The following is an 18,434-nucleotide window of genomic DNA, read 5'->3' as shown; positions in this document are numbered from 1 at the left end:
CCCCTTGTCCTACCATTGGGCATCACTGAGAAGAGCCTGGCTCCATCCTCATGACATTTGCCCTTAACATATTTATAAACATTAATAAGGTCACCCCTCAGTCTCCTCTTCTCCAAGCTAAAGAGCCCCAGCTCCCTCAGCCTTTCCTCATAAGGGAGATGTTCCACTCCCTTAATAATCTTGGTGGCTCTAGTGTGCTCTAGTGTCACTAGCAGCTGAAAATGTATTCTGGGTAAATATTGTGTTAACACCTTTCCTTTACCATCTGGTAAAGATCACTGTTGGAAAGAAAATTTCTGGGTGAGCTGCCTGGTCCTTGGTAGGGATATGATTGATAAAGTTCAGCTGTGTGGCTCCTGTTCAGGCTGTTGATGGCCATCCTGCCTTGTTGCCTATTTGAGTGTCTCTGCAGAAATCCTGCTTCCAGGGGACAAGGCCTCTGATTTTCATCTATGAGAGAGGTTTTTGCACTGCAGGCTTGTGACTGTTCTTTTCTCTTTCCTATTTTTATTCCTGTTGGTAGCCATTAATGAACCTTCTCTTGAAATCAGTCACTGCATGGTGGGTTGTGGAGGGACTCAAGCTAGTGCTAATGATCTCAGCATTGCAGAGCTGCATTAATATGGCCTTTTACATGTGGTAATTGGTTGTAGACATATGGAAAACACTGATCCTGGTGGAAATCCATGTTAGATCTGCTCTGTCAGTGTCAGACCTGGCTTGGATATCTCTGCATGGGATTTCAGCGTGCCTATTTGATGTCATATGAGCTGTCTTTGGGGTCACACTCTTGAATTCTAGATATTAGCTTGGTGTGTATTTTCAAACAAAAATACACACTGAATAAAAGGATAAAAAGGACTGTTCAGTGTGGCGGAAAGAGTTAACTGAAAGAGAGCCCCAGGAAGTTCTCAGAACTAGGCTAGAATGCAGAAATGATCCAAAGTATTTTAAACAACAGATAAACTGCTTTTTCGCCAAGTTTGTGCCTGGAGTGAAGTCTTACAGCTGAGTTTAAGACCTTTTTTTTTTTTTTTTTTTGTAAAACACACAAATGCTGATGTGTCCTGTATTGAAACTGTGAATAGGAACATATTCAAGCTTCTAAATATATTTTCTTCTAACAGTTTAAAGGCTGCAAGGACTTTTCCATTCCTAATTATATAGTGCAGTATGTTGTCTATTTCTGACTTGCAACTTCAAAAATGGAAATTAGCATCATAAATGAAACATCAGGAGAGGGGTAAAGAGATGCTGTGTATAATAAGGAACTGCTCCACTAATATTTTACTGATATTGGTGCCAGTCGCTTGTGTTTCAAATTCAATTACTATTATGCAGACCATTTAATACATTGATATTTCATTAAGATGGCTGCTGTTAAAAAAAAAATAATCCATGAGTAACTGAAGCAGTAGTGAAGGACAATAAATGTAACTGTCTCACAACAGTTCGGTAGCTGTGCTGGTTATGTCTCTGATCTCAGCAAGATCATGACATTAATAGGATATGGAAATGCACAGTCATTCAGGTAATAACACATTCTGAAATTCAGAAGTTTTTTCTGAAATTTGAATTATTCCCTGAATTATGACAATTTGAGCTCCAGTGTCCATTCTGGAAGTGAAAGCTCAAAGTCCTCTGGTAGCACACTTGCAAGTTACACTGGTGCGATCTCATGCCCTTCTGGATGTGATCTGAAATTTCTGACTGCATTACAGTAAGCATTTCTACCTCCTAAACCATCTCTGGATTCCTCATATGCAAAGGAGGAATTTTGTTTATCCTTTTTGCTTATCCTTTTTTGTTTATCCTTTTCACTTTCTCATACAACCTTCTGGAGGACAAGGACTAGGGTTTCATGCTAGTGGGTCCTGATGTGGGAATCAGAAAAGTGCCTGAGACACTGCACCGATGTGGAGGGAGTGAGCTGAATCCACTGTGCACAGACCTTTTCTGCTTCTCCTCTGCTTCTTTTGCATTCTGCCATTTAGGAGGAAACATGCTAAAGATCGACTTATTTCTTGGAAAGATAGGTGTCTCTTTTGTATGCCAAGACTGCAGCGAAGATCCTGAGGAGTAGAATCATAGATTGCTTTGGGTTGGAATAGATGTTTAAAGGTCTTCTAGTCCAACCCCCCGGCAGTGAGCAGGGACATCTTCAACTTGACCAGGTTGCTCAGAGCTCTGTCCAGTCTGACCTTGAATGTTTCCAGAGTTGGGGCTTCTATCACCTCTCTGGGCAACCTGTGATTGTAAAAAAATTCTTCCTTGCATCTAGTCTAAACTTACCCTCTTTTAGTTTAGAACAATTACCCTTTGTCCTGTCGCTACAGTTTCTGCTAAAAAGTTTGTCTCCATCTTTCTTACAGGCCTCCTGCAAATACTGAAAGGCTGCAATAAGGTCTCCCTGGAGCCTTCTCTTCTCCAGGCTGAACAACCCCAACCCTCTCAGCCTTTCTTCATAGGAGAGGTGTTCCATCCCTCTGATCATTTTTGTGTCCCTCCTCTGGAGCTTCTCCAATATGTCCATGTCTTTCTTGTGCTGAGGAGTAAACAATGAACTGTGGGGGCAGTTTACACAACTTCAGGTCACTTTCCAAAACCTCATGCCAGCAGCTGTGGGCTGAAGGCTGGTAGCATACTGAAGGCCAGACTGGGTTTCCATTATTTTTTTGTAAAATCTACCCATATACTTAAGTAAAAAAATATTCGTAGGATTTTTTATTATTATTATTTTAGTCTCCAGGCTGAAAATCAAGCCAGTTGCTAGTATGAGTTGTAAGGCTGCAGAAGCACAACATCAGGCTTAAACGAGCACACCCTGCTTTTTGGCAAGACTTGTTAGCTCAGCCATGCTCCAGCCTTCAGGCTCTGGAGGCCAAGACACAGAAACTGGTTTGCCAGTGCAGGTGGAGAAAGCATCCATCTGGGTGGATTGACTTACAGGAATGCTGTGCAAAGGTTTAGTTCCTGTCTAAAACACACACAAACACTCACACAGTCCAACCTTTGTGCATGGTGGAAGTGTTTGCCCTTCATCTCTCACTTCTGAAGACTAGTTACAAGGGTGAATGCAGCCAGGAAAAGGTAGGGAGCTGCTTTTGTTGGTTATCTATTATTTATGCTGAGCATGCCTAGAGGCTGCACTGAGGGTTAGTCCCTGTTTGAGATGAGCCAAGAAGGTGTAGACTCTCCTCTCAAAAGTTTATTTAAACTGTAAACAGGAGTCAAAGGAAGTGGGATACAGGTTGGATTTTAATCCTCTATTTGAAGATTGTGAAGAAAAGAAGTTAAGTGATCTGCTTAAGGTTGCACAGGAAGAGTTGGGGTGGCACCAGGCCAGCATTTTGAGGGAAAAGGTTATATATTTTTCAATTTATTTAATTGTAATATATTAATGCCACTTGCTAAAGAATTCAGAGGATGGAAGGATTATTTTTTTTCTCTCAGAAATGCAACATTGTGTTTGTAATCCTTATTTACTTTCCTTTAGAACGAAAGACAATTCTGCCCTTGCTAGAAGCATAGGCTAAGTTCAGTACTTCATATAGTGCCTTCATATTAAATACAGATAGGTTACCATTTTATTGTACCAATATTTGCACATATATTTAAATCAAAATCAATCCTAGGATTTCACATTTTTATTAAGTTCAGCTCAGATTCTGCTGTATTATTCATTCAATTATTCATACAATTATCCCCCCCCCAAAAAAAAAAAAAATCATAACTTTTATCAAGTACTATTTTCAACCAGTAATCATTCTATAGAGATATTTGTAATTTCATTATAAAGCACATAATTGTTGAATTTTGAGTTAGGATTGGCTGCTACCTTCATTAGACGTACCCAGAAATTTCCTTCTACTGCCAAGTTTTGTCCCTTTATTTTTAAATTGGACATAGCACTAGTTTCATACTACTTTAGAATGTCAGAAAGGGGCCTGAGGGTATATGTGAATTTGCTACAGAAATTGGATCATGTGTCTAAGGATCATTATACCTAAGGAAACAGTATGCCCTGTGGTACATACATATCATTGGCATTTAGTTTCAGCACTATATTCTATAATTGGAAAGACAGATCTGAAGAGTCTTGTAGTAAACTTCAGATCCTTTATCCTGAATTCTTAGTTGATATTTAAATAATAATAATAATAATAATAATAATTTATTCCTCTTGGAAAGAAATTATATGGGCCAGTATCAATAATTTTACTTACTATGGGATAGGAAGGGTGCGTATAGAGTTAACAAAAAAAAAAAAAAGGTAGGGTAGAGAGTGTCAGTGTTCCCTAACTAATGGGCTAGACTGATTCTTCTAGGGTCAGATAATGTATTTATATTATTATTTGCTGATCTCTTGAAGAAAGGATAATAATCAGTCCTTTCAGCTTGTCACCTACAATCTTGTGTTTCTGCTTAAAGTGCTCTGTTCTTGTAACTTATGGAAGAAAGAAAACATCAACGCTTTTATAGGGAAGCTTTGGCTAAAAAGGTTAGACAAAGCAGGAGCAAAGAGTCAGAGTGAAAATGTTGTGCTTTTCTCTCTTTTGTTGTCTACCCAATACCTCCATACTAATATATGAAGATACATATATATACCTGATATATTCCATAGCTTTGCACTGATTCCCACTTAATAACAGTATTTTAACTTTGATTTCTAAGCTTCATCTAAAGAATAAATAAAATCCATATCAATTTAAGCTTTTCTGAGAAGGCAGCTAAAAATATAATTTGCTTAGAAGTAATCTATTAAGGTTGTCTATTTTGCAATAGAAAGAATGGTAACTGTATTTGTGAGAAGCAGGGCTGTCCCATTAATAGACTGCCAATTAGCCTGGAGGTATCTGGATGATAACTAAGACTAAGATTACCGCAGCTTTCAGTGTCATAACATTGTCCCATGGAGCACAGATCATTCCCTTGTTCTTGAGTCCATAGTTGGTTACAACTAGCTCCTTTGTGGAGCTGCAAGTGGGCTAATGTGTCTTGGCAGGACCATTTGGTTTTCTGGGGCTCTTTGCTGATGTACTACACTGCTTCAGGTTTCTCTTCAGGGCACCATATTGCACAGAGCAAGTGAACAGGATGATCATTAACAGTTGTTGCCTACTATATTTCTAATAAGTGTAAGGATTGTACTCATCCTGTTGACTTACAACCTGACTGAAGCAATTATCAGCTTTTAAAGGAAGTCTGCACAGTTTCTTGAAAACAGTAAACATAAAACTCAGATGAAGGTATTCAGGTTTAGAACAAAGTTGGAATAAGCCCTTAAAGAATAGTACTTTTCCTTAATTAATCCAACCTCTTACTTGCTTTGAAGATAGCAACAACTATTGGCAACCATCTGTGTCCCTGACCTTCCCCCTTAAGGCAAAATCTCTTCTCATATTTCTTTTACCAGTTGTAACTGCCTTGGCATGGTTGTAGCATGTGTTCTACATTTTACGATCCAAAGTCCTTCATATCTGAATTTTTCTACAAAAGTCTTGTAGAATATATCCATTTTGTTAAAGAATTTAGATGAGACAGTGTGACGTGGGAAGAGCTGCCTAACTCATTTTAATTCAGCCGTTACCTGCAAGGGTTACCTTCTACAGACTTGAATAAATTTGAGTATAAGCCTAATGCCAACTCCCCATTTTAATATTTTCTCTAAAATAGAAATAGGATTACTTATATCTCAAAAATTAATCAGATATTTATATACTTTGCTGAACTGAGATATTAAGTCCCTCTTTATCCCAGGAAACAATAGTGTGAACATTGCTTTTAGGCTTATGTTCTTTTAAAATATGATTAGAAAATATTTTCTTTCTTCCTTTTTTTTTTCTTAGCACAGCACATGCAGTCTCCAAAATACTTCTAATCACATGTTGCTTTTCATTGAAGCAAAAGTAAATTCAGTCAAGAACTCTATGAATCTGTATCATCAGCAAATGCTGAGATGTTATTGTTAAATCTAAACAATTGAAGTTCTACATCTTAAGAATAATATTTGAGTTGTTTCTGTACAGAATTAGAGAAAATAGAATTTCCTCAAGTTTCTTAATTGTCATTAGCCATAGCTTAGAATACAACTTCCTTTTCTGCTTTCTCTGTCATTAGAACTTTTTACAATTCATTAGAAAGTTTTACAATAAATAACTCTCTGAAGAGACTTTACTCAAAGCAATATATGGTGTTAATGTTCACTAGTAGAATGATCATAATTTAAAAGTGCTGAAACTGTTAGAAAAATATTTTAATATTAAAAAAGATATATTTGTGGTATCTTGTGGCAACTAGGAAAGTCTTCTTATAACAAATTTTTCCTGCCTGGATTTTTTTGCGTTGAATTACTGTAGGTATTGGTGAAACTATAGGGATCTCTTTGCTGGACTTGTGTATTACTATCTTGGATTATGAGTGAGATCTTCTCCTTGGCACAGGTTCGAAACTGTGCCTGAAACTAACTTCTACATATAGCATACCCTCACCTACAGTCTTAGGAAGATTTTGAGATAAATAGGGAAAAGAATCCATGTATTGACTGAAATACACTTTTGCCATATGAATAGTTGTCACATGAATATCTCTCCAAAGCTGGAAAAATACATTGGAGAGCTGTTTTCAAGGGCAAAATAGTTTTGCCCCTAAGTGGTCAGACCGTACAATTGGTCATCTGAAAGGATTTTCTTAGAGTGGATTTACTGACTTTTTTGGCTCTTATTATTTTAGGTTTATACTGCTGCAACCTTTATAGGTCACTAAAAGAGCAGAGTTCTTCTGGAGTAGGAACTGTACTGTAAAAGTTTAAATAGAAGAGGAAAAGTATCCCAAGCCCACTGACAGACTTCAGTCTTTAGATAATAACTTAGATAATAATTTAGATAATATTGTATTTATTTTATTTTAAAAAACTAAAATATTCACCTTTTTCTTTGTGAGGGAGAAAAAACCCTACAGGTTTGGGAGAGTGTAGCTCATTATCTAGCATTGGATGTGTTCATCATAGCAATAACATCATAACAATAGGATAATTGTTGTCCTGCTACTTCTGCACTGACAAAGTTTGTATTTGTATCCAAGCGAAACAGTTTAGATGAAAGTATTTCTATCACTAGATCAGATTTGTATTATTTCACTCTTATATTCATCCTACACTAGCAGTATTAATCTGTGTATGTTTTATTAAAGATAACAGTTTTCAAGTAGATAATTCTAAAAGGCCAAATTTTAGACACTAAAGTGAGATTTCTCTTGGTGTGTAAATGTCCCTTTCTACAGGGACTTGACTTTTCAGTAAATGGAGATGTGTGGCTTACTGATTTTGGCAAGTTAATTCCATGGTTTTTATTGACTTTTTCCAAAAGACATTCTTTTTCCCTTAACAAGGGCCTATAGCCTAGAACCTTTACGAGAGGTTTTACGTAGATAGGGTTATCTAGTAACATCAATATTTATCAACGCAGGGCACAGAGTATATGGAAAAAAAAAAGGTAATCCTCCTTTTTACTGTTTTTATAATCTTTTCCTACCTTTTCATCTTCATAACCATCCAATGTTATGGTTATGGATCTTATAGTTTGTTCATTAAGCATGGTATAGCCAATTTTATTTCAGATATGACAACCGTGATAGTCATAAATTTGAAAAGAATCAGCTATATAGTTATATTAATAGAAATAATAGCACTTTTGACATAATTACTGTCTTTGAGAGGGAAACACTAGCAAGATGTATTCATGATTTATTTTAAAAAATAAAGCAACTTATATTTGAGGACTTATTAATTTGACAGCCAAATCATAGAATTAGACATTTGGAAAATTAATACTTCTGGCATTGAAGGAAAGCAGCAAACCTGACCATTGAGTGAAAACTGGAAACATTTCAATACAGCACTTTTTATCAGAAGGGAAGTATCAATTTTTTGTCCTTTCCAAGTTTGTCTCGGTGAGATAAAGGCTGCTATCAACATTTTCCTCTGTAAATGTTCTTCCAAACGGCTGATAACACAGGTCTTTGGTTTCAAATAGTTGCAGGTTTTTTGTTGTTTTGTTTTGTTTTTAGACAAAAACGGCAGTACAAGAGCATAACAAAAATCCACCCGTCTTTGGTTTCAAATAGTTGCAGGTTTTTTGATGTTTTGTTTTGTTTTGTTTTTAAACAAAAATGGCAGTACAAGAGCATAACAAAAATCCACCGTACATTCTCAGAGTTCAGATAAACTTTTGGTAAAGCTTCATTCTCCCTCCATGTGCTAAGACTCCTGAGCAATACTCAGCTCAATTGTTCTTTTGCTGTAACAAGTAACATTCAATGGTTGATCTTTGGGTACAGAAACATAGCGGATATAGGAATATTTTTGGTAACCTAAATATTCTTCACTGATTGTCCTTTCAGACATGCAAAACATCACATTCATTTACATATGCCCTTTTCTTCTGTACCCAAAATACTTAGAGGCATCTCATAATAAATGTACTTCACATAAGAACAATAGATTCTCAATTAATCTAGTTCTTTGGAATTTGCCCTTCTCACTTACCCTCATTTGCAAAGAAAGGATGACCCAGTAGTTAAGTCATTAGCCTGTTACTTTGGAGATGGGTTTTAGTGATCTTAAGGTGTAGATTTCCTTTCCAACTTGGACAAATCTATCAGATATGGAGAAGACTATTCCATCTAACCAGGACATTTTGAGGGTGAATATATTAGTTCATCCTCAGATAATGTAGTAAATCATGGAATCATAGAGTGCTATAGGAATGGACCTTAAAAGATCATCTAGCTCCAACCCTCCTGCTGTGAGCAAGAGCACCTTCCACTAGACCAGGATGATCAAAGCCTCATTCAACCTGACCGTGAACACTGCCTGGGAGGGAGCCCAAAGTAAGATTATAAGGGAATTTTGTTAGTATTCTATGAAAAATAGATGCTATTACCACACAGAAGATCTTGGAGCCTACAGTTTGTGGTGCAAATGTAAAGAATGACATTTACTCAAGTTATTTAGCATAAAACATCCTCTTTTAAATTGTCTGCTTTTTGTAGGACAGCATTTTTACTCTTACAACTTAGAATTCTTTGTCTTGATGAAGAAATATGAGAGATTTAATGAGATATTTGAACAATTATTGGTCTCTCTGTGTTAAATTAAATGAACTGATTTCCTTAAGAGCAACTGTAGTAGCAATAGCATGCAGCATGAATGTTGTGACTCGATTGTATTGTTTAGTAAAAAGTGTTTTACTGAAGTCTGTAAAATAAGTTGTTTATTACTCATTTCTATCACTCTAGTGGATCCCACCCCAATTTATGAAGGAGACTGGTAGATGTAGGTGATTAGGTAGACTTTAGTTTGAATTAGGTATGTCTTCTGGAGGTACTAAGTCTTCTGTTAATGTCTCATTGCTGATGAAGCATATTGCATTAAGTCTGTCATCTTTCCCGATTAAGTGTTCTCCATTTTACAGCACTACTGACAAAACCTTGTTTGGTCCAAAATAACAGTTGAAGCATTTAGTATCAATGGTTCTTTGTTTTTCTTGCAGGGTCAACGATTGCATCTTGCGAGTGAATGAGGTTGACGTGTCAGAAGTCTCACACAGCAAAGCCGTGGAGGCCCTAAAAGAGGCTGGCTCCATAGTGCGATTGTATGTTCGTCGAAGGCGACCTATTCTGGAGACCGTGGTAGAGATCAAGTTGTTCAAAGGACCTAAAGGTAAATATGAAAGTGAAAAGACATCCATTTTAAACCTGGTGCTTAACCTCTCTTGTAGTTCAAATGGCATCTGACTTTAATTTGTTAACTAGTTGACCTGTCAAATACTGAAATGCAGTGAATTCGGGCTGGTAGAACTTGAATTCATGGTTTCATGTCTCTCTCTAAAATATAAAGGAATTCAAGGAGCTGTGGTTTGTTTCATGTGACATTTACTGTAGAGATGGCTTGTTACCTTCCAAAGAAATGCAAGATGCAGATATTATGCTTTACATTGGCAGCACATATACTTCCTCTAAAGTTTATCTACTGAGACCTTTGATGTTCATTTAAGGTGCTGTTGAATACAATTTCTGAATTCTCCCTTTTTTCAGAAGGCTTTACGATTATCCAACTTATCCTTTCTACTTTCATGTTGATGGTTCCTTCTATAGTTATCTTTGGAACAGGAATACAAGAATACTAACTTACTCAGATATGTAGGAGAATTTTATTTTATTCTTCAACAAAATTATGTGGAAGCCTAGCATGAAACCTTCACTAGTCTAAATCAACTTTTTCACTTCCAGCAGAACTTTCTGGTTACAGAAAAAAAATTTCCTTTCTCAAAGCATTAGTACAAACTGTGAATATTATATTTTCACCTTTCCTTTTGCAAAAAGTCTCTATTTGCAGAAGTGTTATTTTTAATGTATTTCATTTTATTGTTTTTCTTGCCTGAAATTTCCCTCTGGTTACTGTATTTTAATTCACAGCCAATTTCTGGGAAAAGAAAATGAAAACTTTCACAGTACATGCAAATAGAATGACCAACAGTAGCTTTTTGTATCCATAGTAATTATTTCATAAGTAAGTTGTTAATTAATGGTATATACATTAAATGAAGAAATTTGCGTATTTCTTAACATATGCCATACACATGAGATTATTCTACCTGTCTCATCTATAGTGAATAACCTGTAGCTTTTTCAGTGGTTTCCTTTGCATCTCATCTCATGCAAATATTAGAGTATGCTTATACATAATCTATTGATACATGGCTCCCTTGCTGGTGTCACTGCCACAGTTTTGGGTTTTTCAATAATGTGATGGCCTACACAGCACCAGGCTTGTTGGCATCAGATGGGGTTCACCTTTCTCAAAGAGGGAAAAGGGTCTTTGCTCAGGAGCTTGTGAGGCTCGTTGACAGACAGAGCTTTAAACCAGACTTGAAGAGAAAGGGGGATAATATCAGGCTTGCCTGTGACAAGCAGTGGGATGGCACACCAAGGTTAAAGGGATGGGGTGCTAGGGAGGGCCCTCAGCTGTTCTGAGATGTGCTGGGTACACTGCAGCACACTTGAAGTCTTATGGAGATGAGCCAGGTACTCCTGAGGTAATAGTAGCTGACAGGAAAACACCAGTGAAATACCCCAGAAGAATTAAGGGGTGTTCCTCTAAGAAGGTGACACGGCCAACAGCCCAATGGGTGTCTCTACACCAATGCATGCAGCATGGGCAAAAACAGGAGGAGTTGAAAGCCATCATGCTGCTAGAAAGATATGACCTGCTTACCATTACTGAAACTTGGTAGGACGAATCCCATGACTGGAGTGCAGCTATCAGTAGCTACAGGCTGTTCAGAAGGGACAGACAAGGAAGGAGGGGAGGAGGTGTTGTCCTCTATATCAAGAAATGGATAGAGTGTGAAGAGCTATCTGTGAAGAACAGCCACAAACAGGTTGAAAGCTTATGGGTAAGAATTAGAGACCAAGGCAAAGAAGGGAACCTTATGGTTAGTGTCTACTACAGGTGACCAAATCAAGGAGAGCCTATTGAAGAAGCCTTCTTACTCCAGCTACAGAAGACATTGCACTCACAGGCTCTTGTCTTGCTGGGGGATGTCAACCACTCTGACATCTGCTGGAAAAGTAGCACAGCAAACTGTAGGGAATCCTGGAGTCTCCTGGAGTGCATGAAGGATGGATAACCTCTTAAGACAGGTGATAGACAGCCCTACCAGAAGGGATGCAATATTAGACCTGATGTTCACCAATGCAAGCAAACGGATTGTTGGCATCAGGATTGGAGGCAGCCAGGGCTCCTGGTGGAGTTCACAGTCCCAAGGGATATGGTCAGGACATTGAATTTTAGGAAAGCAAACTTCCAGCTCTTCAAGGAGTTAGTCAATAACTCCCCCTGGGAAACTGCCCACAGGGACAAGGGAGCAGAACAGAGCTGACAGATCTTGAAGGACACTTTCCATAAAACACAAGAGCTCTCCAACCCAAAGTATAAGAAATCAGGCAAGAAAGCAATGAGACCAGAACATCTGAGTGAAGACCTACTGGTAAAATAAAAGGCAAGAAGGAAATGCACAGCCAGTGGAAGCAGGGACAGGTATCCTGGGAAAAGTATGGGGATACTGCCCGGTTGTGTAGGGATAGGGTCAGGAAGGCCAAGGCACAGCTGGAGCTGAACTTGTCAAGGGATGCAAAGAGTTATAGGAAAGGGCTTCTTCAAGTATGTCAGCCAGAAAAGGAAGGGCAAGGAAAGTGTACCCCTGCAATAAGCAAGACTGGTGTTCCGGCCGCCAGACCTTATCTTACTACAAAAGTGTACCCCTGCAATGAGCAAGACTGGTGAACTGGTAACAAATGAGGAGAAGGCTGAGGTGGTCAATGTCTTTTTTGCTTCAATCTTCTCTGGCAAGCTCACTTCCCACACCTCTTGAGTGGGTGAATTGCAGGGCAGGGACTGGGAGAGCAAAATCCCCTCCCACTGTAAAAGAACAAGTTTGTGAGCCTGAATATACTCAGGTCCATGGGACTTGATGAGATGTTGCCCATAGTCCCGAGGGAACTGGCTGACTTTGTTGCCAAGCCACTCTCCAAGATATTTGAAAAGTCGTGGCATTCAGGTGAAGTCCCTGGGGAGTGAAAAAACAGAAACGTTGCATTCATTTTTAAAAAGGGTAGAAAGTAGGATCCTGGGAGCTACTGCCCTGTCAGCCTCACTTCTGTGCTTGGGAATATCATGGAACTGATCCTTCTAGAAGCTATTCTAAGGCACATAGAGGACAGGGATGTGATTTGAGACAACCAGCATGGCTTCTCCAAGGGCAGGTCCTGCCTGACCAACCTAGTGGACCTTCTAAGATGGAGTGTCTACATCAGTGGACAAGGAAAGAATGTCATCTGTCTGGACTTCTGTAAGGCCTTTGACACAGTCCCCGTGAGGGTACTGATGGATTAAAAACTGGACATGAGCCAGCCAGAAAGCCAACCATATCCTGGGCTGCATCACAAGAAGTGTGGCCATCAGGTCAAGGGAGGTGATTATGCCCTTCTACTCTACTCTGGTGAGATCCCACCTGGAACACTGTGTACAGCTCTGGAGTCCTCAGTGCAAGAAAGACATGGACCTGTTGGAGCAGGTCCAGAGGAGACCACAAAAATTATGAGAGGGATGGAACCCCTCTGCTATAAAGAAAGGCTGAGGGGGTTGGACAGGGCTCTGAGCAACCTGATCTAGTGGAAGATATTCCTGCTCACTGCAGGGAGGTTGGACTACGTGACCTTAAAAGGTCCCTTCTAACCCAAACAGTTCTATGATTCTATGATTCTGTAGTATTTTTATACCAGTAATGGAGTATATTTGTTTCTTATACATGTGGAATTGTTGAGATTATCCATTCATAGTAAGCAATGACAGTGTACTGTTTTCAGTATTGCACTGTACCTCTTGTATGTATATCACGGGTACTTGACACAGCAGTGTATTCACTCCTGGTGAACAGTAAGATATATTTAAACACGTATCTGAGAGTAAACCCCCAAAAGTCTGGATTCTTATGGTCAGTTACATTGCTAAATTTACTTTCTAATAGAAAAGCATTTCTAATGAGATTTTGTACGTGTATGAACTCAATAGTAGTGCAGGCAGCAATGTTTTGAAAGCTTTGGAATTAAACTAAGTGTGTGATATGACAGTCATTTTGAGTAACCTAAGGCTAAAGAAAATAAAATTAACTTCTCCTTTCAGGTTTTGATGAAACAGTAAAATTATTCACCATGACCAAATTTTTGCTGCATTGTGGAAAAGGACAAGAGAGGCAATCATTATCTAATAATGTTTTTTCATCATGTTTGTTTTGATTGTATGCCTGAAAGTATTTATTTTTACATTTATTTTCATAAAAGAGAGTGGATACCAAAAATGTGCCTTTTATGAGAAGCTAAAAAAGCTTTTTTGCTTAGTGATACAAACATAATTGTGTACCTATATTATTATATGAAGTTTACTACAGATATGTGCTATAAATAGTGAATTTTATTGTTAAGCTGAATATTTTAAAAAAAATTTCACTTCAATATTATAGAAATAAGTTAACTGGAAACTTGGATTTTTAAAAAAAAAAAGTTGTTGGGATAGTTCTTTGCAAAAGCTAGGGGTTTTTTATCTTTATAATTTAGGCAGTAAGGAAACATACCCTTGTATACTTTGTATATTCCACAGATGAAAAAAGCAGAAAGAATAGATTATGGATTGGTTGGAAATCTTAGCAATGCTAATTATAGCATCTGCAGCAGTTTTCCTTGAATTTTTCAAAATCTTCCATGAAAAATACACTGTCTGTTGAGAGGTATCAAACTCATGGCAGAAGTTGACAATAAAACCTGTGAATCTTGGCTTTAGGTTTCAGTGCTAGTCACTCGTGTGATGCTTATCTACTCATATTTCCACTGGTTTATCTGGGAACTGCTCTTTCACACCATTACTATACAGTGCAAGAACAGCTTAGTATTTATATATGCAGTATTTCTTGCTTCTCAGAGTGAGATTGGGATGTTTACATGTCCAGGTCCTGAAAATCAGTGTAGTAGTTCCCACACCATTCCTTCCTTTCTACTCACAAAGTGAGTAAAGAAAGCGAATCTGTTTTTTAGACAAGAAGGCTGTTCCATACTAAACTTGGAAGTAGGAAATATATTTACAGTTGCTTCTTTTCCTGTCTATTTCTGTCAGTATTTATTGAGTTTGTTCCTCACTGTGTTGAGAATTTCATAGAATCATCAAATGGTTTCAGTTGGAACGGACCTTAAAGATCATCTAGTTCCAGCCCCGCTGCCATGGCAGGGACACCTTCCACTAGACCAGGTTGCTCAAAGCCTCATCCAACTTGGCCTTGAACACCTCCAGGGAGGAGCAGCCACAGCTTCTCTGGACAACCTAGGACACTGTCTGACCACCCTCACAGTAAAGAATTTCTTCCTAATGTCTAATCTCAGTCTCCCCTCTTCCAGTTTAAAGCCATTACCCCTTGTTCCGTCACTCCCTGCCCTTGTAAAAGTCCCTCCTCAGCCTTCCTGGAGCTCCTTCAGGTACTGGAAGGCTGCTATCACTTGATAGGAAGTCTTGTCTTCCATAACACCACATAAACTCAGAGATCACTAGCTTGCCTGTGTATGTGTAGCAGATCATATTTTCCAGCACTTGAAGATTATAAAGGAGGAAGTTTTTAAGGCTTTTTATATAAATATTTTTTTTTGTTTCATCTGAGGTATTCAGGACAAGGGCTTTTACAAGCTATAAGTCCAGAGAGGTTAGATTTTTTTTAAGTGGATGTCAATTTTTCTAGCTAGCAACCACCATGTAAAAGACATAAATTAATTTGGCAAATCTGTTTTGAACACAAGGAGTTAAATACGCAATGTGTAGCCATGGCTTCATGCATATGGCAGGAGAAAGGTCATGGAAGCGTGCTGCAGTGGTCCCTTTTGAATGCAGACCTCCGTGCAATTTTTCTTGCTGCTTTACAAAAAATCTGTCCTAGTGTCATAGGTGTTAAAAGGCCGTGTAACCTTTCAACTCGACTTTTCTGGGAAAAAGAGGTAAACGAAGACACAAATGAGTTGTGAAACAGAAAATCGGTGTTTCAAAGAGAACTGGAGCTGCATAGATATTTAAAGCTGTCTGTTCATCAGTTTGCCAAGCCTGATTGATAATATCGACTGACGTCTGTATTCTGTGTCTTGAAGGCAATTGCAGGATCTTCCTCTCTTTCATGTGCTCAGGAGATTTGTCTTTTGTATGCTTCTTGTACGTCTCTTCAGTCAGATGCACAATTTTAGTTTTGGCTTTGTGGAGCATTTAGTAATTAATAGGTATTTTATTTCAGTCACTCTCAGGACACTGCAGGTTTTGACAGCCAACATCTTTGCAATAGCTGAGGGCTGTAACAGAGAAAGGATATGCAATGGAGCTTTCTTATTGAAAATCTATAGGATTTAGACACTACTGAAGATCCTGTCCTTAAGTAATATGCTTTTCTTGCGCTGTATTGAAACATAACAAGGCTAACAGTAATAAGAATGGATTGCATACACTGCAGTATTTGTTCCTGAGGAACAAATATGCAGACACTCAAAACAAAGCAATTTAATGGTGGTATTTAGCTTTGTAACATAATTGTGTGTTAGCTTCCCATAAGACTCTGCAAAGAACTGTGTATTATGAACCTCAGTCACTATTCAGAGATTACAGTGCTCAAACCCATTTGATTGCATTTGATTGGAGGATTTTAAAGCAAAGGAATTCCACTGGCCTCTGGGATTTTCATGCTGTCATATCACACTGCAAATCTACTTTTTACTAAAAACAGAAGTATTGAGTAGTATGCTTGATGTAAAATTAGTCATAGAAATTAAACTTGATTTTTTAAAATTTCATTTTTTAAAGAAACACAGAGAAAAATGGATTTCTACCATTGTAGGGAGTTTATGGCAGCCAGAAACTTAGTTAAACACTGATAAATTAAGCTCTGGTAGGATATACCAGAAGAAAAAAAAAATAAAAAACAAATGCAGAAAATAATTATTCCAGCAACAACAGCGGTGTTGGACCATATAATAAACTTCTGACCTCAATTCTATCAGAAATGTGACATCTTTAAAGACAACACAGCTGCAGAAATAAAGTTTAGGGTATGTGAAGCAGAACAGCTGAGTACCAGAAAACCTGAGGGGAGAAATGGCACACTTGAAAACACCCAAAAAAAGATAGTGGATTCTGCCATCTGGATATTCTGGTGGGTTGAGTAAAAAATCACAGAGTAACAGGATTAATTTCCCACACCTTTCATGGTAATTCAATAGTAACTATCCTTACAGTGTTTGAACTGCACTGGAATCTTGCAGTGATGGCTAGAGCTGCCCTTTTTCACTATATTTTAGTTGAAAAGGCTCGGGACAGATCAGCAGCTATGTCTCTTCTCTGTTGTCTGGAAGTGCACTTTATTCTTATTACTGGTGAATTCAGCTAATGATACATTTTCATCAGGTTCACCCCAACCAGCTCTGAGCACTTAAAAAAAGATATTTGGGGAAACTTATTCCTCTTGCTCTCAGAATTAGGGCCATATCAGGACTATTCTTTTAATCCTTTTAGAGTGTTATGTTTTGGGGCTCTAAATTAGAAATTAATGCATCTGTTTAAGCATTGTTCAGTCCAATTCTGTTTCTCTCTCTGGATGACTATCTTTGTTATTTTAATTTTCTTCTTAATCAGCAAAGACTAAGCTCCTAAAGTGGGCATCTCAATAAAATGCTTAAAAATAAGATGGGATGAATATAAAGGGTGTAATATGCCTTTATTTTTTTGAATTGTGTATATCCATCTAAATGGTACATGAAGTCATTGGGCATAACGAGTTCCAGAGTTTCCATTTCATTGTTCTCTGTGCTGGCCTGAAGCAACTCTGCAGCACGTGGTGGATTTCCTTTCCACATAACTATTTGTTTTATTCTTGGTGACACTGAATAAAGTCCCTGTGCAGTAATTCAGCTTTCTTACTAAACTAAGACAAGAATCAGTATGTTTTAAGTAGCATATTTTTTAAGTCGACAATTAGTTATGGAATTTTCTTGAAAAGACACAGAGATTTTCACCGTCAAAATAAGGTATGATTTCCCTGTAGATTTATCTTGAATTGTTACTGTTCTCTACTCCATTACTTTAAAATGTCTGCTAAAAAGTGTTCTGTTCAGAACAACAGACTAGAGGGATTTTTAATTTTTATGAGTAATGCTTCCAGTAAGGAAAGGAGAAATCTTATTATTTTTATCTACTAAAGCAAAGCCAAAGGTTACCTTTTTATCTCAGGTAATAGCTACAGCACTTAAAATAAAAGGGAGTTTTTGCAAACAAAGAACCCAAATTATTTCTTTCCCAGTTCCAGAGAACACTGAGAGCTTTCAGATCTTGCTGTTTGATAACAGAGTGCAAATGCTTGCTTCAGACTTATGAGTGTATATATATATATTTGATCACTATAACTATTTCTACTGCTATTTTGGCCTATTTTCTCTCATTTAAGGGACAGTAAATACTGCGTAGCAAACTTTAGCATTTAGAGAGAAGGGATTTTATGGCAAGTTAGGCAGATGTTTTGTTGATTTATGATCACTTGAAAACTTTGAAACATTTTCTATTTCATGCTAAGAAATGTTTTTATATTTCCATAGTTTTTTCAGCAAAATTGTTTTTTCACAGTTTGAACAGAATCTTAAACCTTTTCTTATGGTCTTTTAAGAATTTCAGTCCAGCTGTGAATTTACTTCTGTTTTTCAGTGTGAGCTTTTTTGTGAATCCTCATCTAAAATAGAGCCAAATGGGGCAACTTAAAAAACAAAGCTGTAGAAAAATGAGGAAGCTTGAAAGCTTTCCAAAACCT

The 18,434-nt window shown here is 37.7% G+C and overlaps 1 protein-coding gene across 1 annotated transcript in view; it reads left to right on the top strand.

Moving 5' to 3' along the window:
* The window catches only part of LOC104524243 (disks large homolog 2), a gene marked incomplete at its 3' end in the record, with an annotated part of 153,228 nt that overhangs the window by 18,279 nt on the left and 116,515 nt on the right, over positions 1-18,434 (top strand). Inside the window, exon 3 of the mRNA XM_029084759.1 lies at positions 9,552-9,721. Coding sequence (XP_028940592.1) covers positions 9,552-9,721 — 170 coding nt within the window. The remainder of the gene's footprint in view (positions 1-9,551; positions 9,722-18,434) is intronic.

This window comes from Antrostomus carolinensis, unplaced genomic scaffold (genome assembly GCF_000700745.2).
Source record: "Antrostomus carolinensis isolate BGI_N321 unplaced genomic scaffold, ASM70074v2 scaffold394, whole genome shotgun sequence".
Classification (NCBI taxonomy): Eukaryota; Metazoa; Chordata; class Aves; order Caprimulgiformes; family Caprimulgidae; genus Antrostomus; species Antrostomus carolinensis.
The sequence above is the reverse complement of the archived record's forward strand: the minus strand, read 5'-3'. Positions and strand labels throughout refer to the sequence as shown.